The following is a 4,116-nucleotide window of genomic DNA, read 5'->3' as shown; positions in this document are numbered from 1 at the left end:
ACTGCCAGTCTGCGGCTTATCCAGTAGAGCCAGTGTCTATTTCAATTTAGTACCCCATCTTGAATGCCAAATGACTCAACGTTTTTGATCAACCTCTCCTTGGGATTTGTCAACTGACTTGATAATGCTCATGTCGACAACATCAATTGCCTTTCCTTCATCAAATTTTACGGCAATTTCCTTGAAAATAATTATTCGCAGATTCATTACTACCTGGGAGAGGCAGATTCCCATCATCGCCGCCGTAAATCACTCATCCTGAATCTTGATGTTATGTCTTCAAGTAATCAGCTTATTTTCCAATGGAACTATCCCTCTGTCTCAATCTCATTTACTCCTCTCAGAATTCTGCATGTTTGGTATCATTCCCTCTGTTTCTTCTCAGTTTGAACATATCAAATTTACCGGAGAAGATATGACTGATCTTAGCATGCATGAAGGTGGGTAAATCCTCGGGGCTTGACGAGATGTATCCCAGGTTGCTGTGCAAGACAACAGAGAAGAGTGTTGGGGCACTGCCAGAGACAATTAAGCGTTCACTGGTTAGTGGTAAGGTGCCACATGAACAGATGATAGCATGTGTGAATCATTACTCAAGAACAGAAACAGCGAAAAGAAACCCAGAAAAATATAGAAAATTTAGTTTACAATTTTTACAATGAACATTAAATTTTCAACTACTCAAGCAATTGACTTATTGAGTACTTCATTCATATTATTCACATCCAAGAAAATGCTCTCCCCTTTATTCTATAACCACACTATAGTTATACTCTTGCTCTTGAAGTATGTATAGAATATCACGAGATTTTCGCAGCCTATTTTGGCATTCATAATTCCCTTCGTAAATTCTTTGTGGCTTCCTTATAATCTTCGTGCTCGTTTGATCCTAGCTTCCGAAGTGTGACATACCTTTTTTTTTCTTGACTGAATTCATCACTTCTCTGCACATCTAAGGATCATTTATATTTCCATCTCTGTCCCCCCACCCGCCCTTCTAACAGCAACATGCCTATCTGTACTTTGTAGAATGATCATTAACCACTCTCCACATTTCTGATGTAGACATGCCAGAAAAAAAATTCCAATTAACTCTTTTTAGTTCCTGCCTAATGCCATCATAATTTTCCCTACTCCAATTTAAAACTCTGCCACAGGGATCAAACCTCTAGCTATCCGAAAATTGATGGACTTGTGGCCACTGCTGCTGAAATGCTCACACACAGAAAGGCCAATTACCCAACCCCAGGTCGAAGTCGTACAATCTCATCAGTTTGATTGGACCCTTCGCATTCTTGAGGTCCACTCAAATGGATTAGTAAGTGAACCCACTAATATGTCGTCCCTGACTTTAGCTCTGAGAGTGTCCATGATTAGTAGTTTGTGTGTGTGTGTGTGTGTGTGTGTGTGTGTGTGTGTGTATGCGTGTGTGTGTACCTGTGTGCGTGTGCGTGTGTTCAGGAGGGAGCTGAAGGACTCAAGACAGTAGAAAATGGGATACGGCGTGGACAGAAAATGGGGGTCGATCGGTGCCAGTTAACGTCCATTTACAGATGAATAATTAGCCATAAAAATGTGAAATGTGTAAGTGTGGCTGCTCTGCGACAAAACGTAGTCTTTGTAATTAAAGTTTCGGCATTATTTCCATCAAATGAGTCCCTGCTGAGGGAATGCCCAAGGATTTCAATGTATTTGTCTTCAATGGATTCATACTAACATTAGAGACAGTGGTATTGAATTAAAGCGTTTGTTCAGGTAACTCTAAGTAAGAAAGTCTCTGGAGGCTGATATCCTGTATAAATCAGGGTTGCTTGGAATGCATCAGCTCAGAGTGTCAGCTGGAGCTATGAATTCAGGAGTAATCGAAGTGACAGATTCTCACTGAAATGGTGTACCCAGTCATTGCGCAGATTATAGAAGTTTACTCTCCCTTTATTTCAGCCTTCGGAATTCCGGGTAAGCCACAGTGTCAGCAGCCGATGGTGGGAACTGGAGTTTAACTCCAATGTTGTGATTGTTTCTGTCGCTGGTTCTACTGTCACATGTCCAGTCCAAGTATCCTGCATTTCAGAAATGGAATGGAAACACCGGGACTGTGGATTCTTGGTTCTGGATCTAAAAACAATCCGCTGCAGAAATTTAGCTGCCTGCGGTATTGGGCTTGCTACTGGATGTTGAATTCCCCGTCCCTGCTTCCCTGTGATTGTCTCAGTGGGAGGTTTGGTGTCTGTCTGTGAGGTTGTGTCAGACTGCGCTCTGTCTGTTGGAATCAGTCAATGCTCTCTTGCAAATTTACTGAGGTGGCAAATGCTGGAATTGGAAACAGACACGGGGAATACTGGAGACACTAAGCTCCAAGCAGCTTGTATGGAAAAAAATAAAGCAGTTAAGACTCCTGTTACTGGCCTCTCTGAGAAGAGTTCTGCCAGGAGACAGTTTAACTGTTTTCCCACATAATCTATTTTGTCGGCATGAGTGTTTCCAGCAGTTACTATTTTTATCCCGTCCTTCGACTGTTCTGTCGCTGACAGGGATCGCCATGGAAGGTAATTATTGTCCAATGGAAGAATCGGGATGTATTCATTTCATCAAAACGAGATGGGAAGGGCGCCGGACGGAAATGAACTCGCCGGTAGAATATGTTCCGTCCAGTGTTGACTCTCAGGTCGTAAATGCCACGTTTAACCTTTCGGCTCCCACTTCAAATATCTTCATCTGTAAGGTGTCCGTATTCAGTTAATATTAACTTGGTTTTACTGTTTAAATTCCTTTTCTGCTTCCACCAGTTCTGCACACTCTGTTGACCATTACAACGACAAATTAAACAATAAAATTTAAATATTACGGGATCCCCTCAAACTGCGGCAATAACTTTGCTCAGCATTTACTCGACTTGCTCTTTCCTGTTTCTCTTCCAGCGAACTTGGTGGCGATTGTGATCCTATCCCGGGGAAAGTGCGGTCTCTCCAAATGTGTCACTCATTATCTGGTGGGAATGGCAGCGGCCGATCTCCTGGTCGTTATCCCGGATCCGCTGCTGAAGTGGACTGCTGAGATTTATTTTCCCCGATCATTCTTGTTCATCACTCCCGTGTGCAGACTCCGTCAATGGTTGATATTTGCGAGCACTGCGACCTCCGTCTGGCTGACTGTCGCTTTCACCGCCGATCGATTTGTAGCGATTTGCTGTCAGAAGCTGAAAACAAAATATTGCACCGAGAGAACGGCGGCTGTGATTATGGGGACAGTGAGTGCGCTGGCCTGTTTGGAGACTGTCCCCTGGTACTTTGCATATGAGCGTAGAGAAATAATTGATGGTGTTCCTTGGTTTTGTGTTCTCTCATCGAGCTACAAAATCTCTCTATCATGGGCGGCATTTCAGATGTTTCACCGTATTTTAACCCCCTGTGTCGCTTTCTTTCTGATTTTGCTGTTCAATATTCAGACTGTCAGGAGGATTCTGGCAGCCAGTCGAGCCCGCAGGGGGCTCCGGGGACAAAAGAGTGGAGAGAATGACAAGGACCGGGAGATGGAGAACCGACATAAATCCATCGTTTTGCTTTTCAGCATAACCGCTAGTTTCATATTGTTGTGGGTAACACAGGTGGTATTTTATATCTACCAACGGATTTCAAAGAGTTTTGTTTATTCTGTCACGGATCCCCGTTACATCACAGCAGAGACAGCGGGAATGCTGCAAGTTCTGAGTTCCTGCACCAACACGTGTATTTACGCCCTGACTCAGAGCAAATTCCGAGAGGAACTCAAGAATGCGTTGAAATATCCATTGAATCGGATTTTGAAACTTATGAAACTTCAGAAATAAATACTGCAAAGAATTGCGGTTCAGCTGATATCTCATGCTCCCTATTTTGTACCCTCAGTGGTGGGTAAATGGAAACAATATGATGAACAGAGTTACAAAAGTAATAACAGAACATATACCGATACTAGAAATACAAAACAACACACACAGAGCCCTGTTGAAGACTGGCGGCCCGAAACTTCCAATGTTTGCTCTCATCCGCTTTTGCTGCCTGGTCTGCTGAGTTGCTCCATCATCATGTCTGTGTTTCCTTAGCGTGACAAACAGCTTTCTCACAGCTTTTTACAGCT

The 4,116-nt window shown here is 43.2% G+C and overlaps 1 protein-coding gene across 1 annotated transcript; it reads left to right on the top strand.

The window, feature by feature from the left end:
* The first annotated feature begins 434 nt into the window (after nt 1–434).
* LOC134341746 (probable G-protein coupled receptor 139) lies at nt 435–3,826 on the top strand. The gene is made up of 2 exons (XM_063039655.1): nt 435–549; nt 2,919–3,826. Exons 1-2 carry the CDS (start codon nt 435–437, stop codon nt 3,824–3,826), a joined length of 1,023 nt encoding a protein of 340 aa, XP_062895725.1.
* Nucleotides 3,827–4,116: the final 290 nt, after the last annotated feature.

The sequence above is a fragment of the Mobula hypostoma genome, unplaced genomic scaffold, assembly GCF_963921235.1.
Source record: "Mobula hypostoma unplaced genomic scaffold, sMobHyp1.1 scaffold_116, whole genome shotgun sequence".
In the NCBI taxonomy this organism is placed as follows: domain Eukaryota; kingdom Metazoa; phylum Chordata; class Chondrichthyes; order Myliobatiformes; family Myliobatidae; genus Mobula; species Mobula hypostoma.
The sequence above is the reverse complement of the archived record's forward strand: the minus strand, read 5'-3'. Positions and strand labels throughout refer to the sequence as shown.

Coding starts and splice junctions, on each gene's coding strand:
- LOC134341746 (XM_063039655.1), top strand. CDS start 435: ATGAAGGTGGGTAAATCCTCGGGGCTTGACGAGATGTATCCCAGGTTG. Junction 550..2,918: donor TAAGCGTTCACTGGTTAGTG/GTAAGGTGCCAC, acceptor TTTCTCTTCCAG/CGAACTTGGTGGCGATTGTG.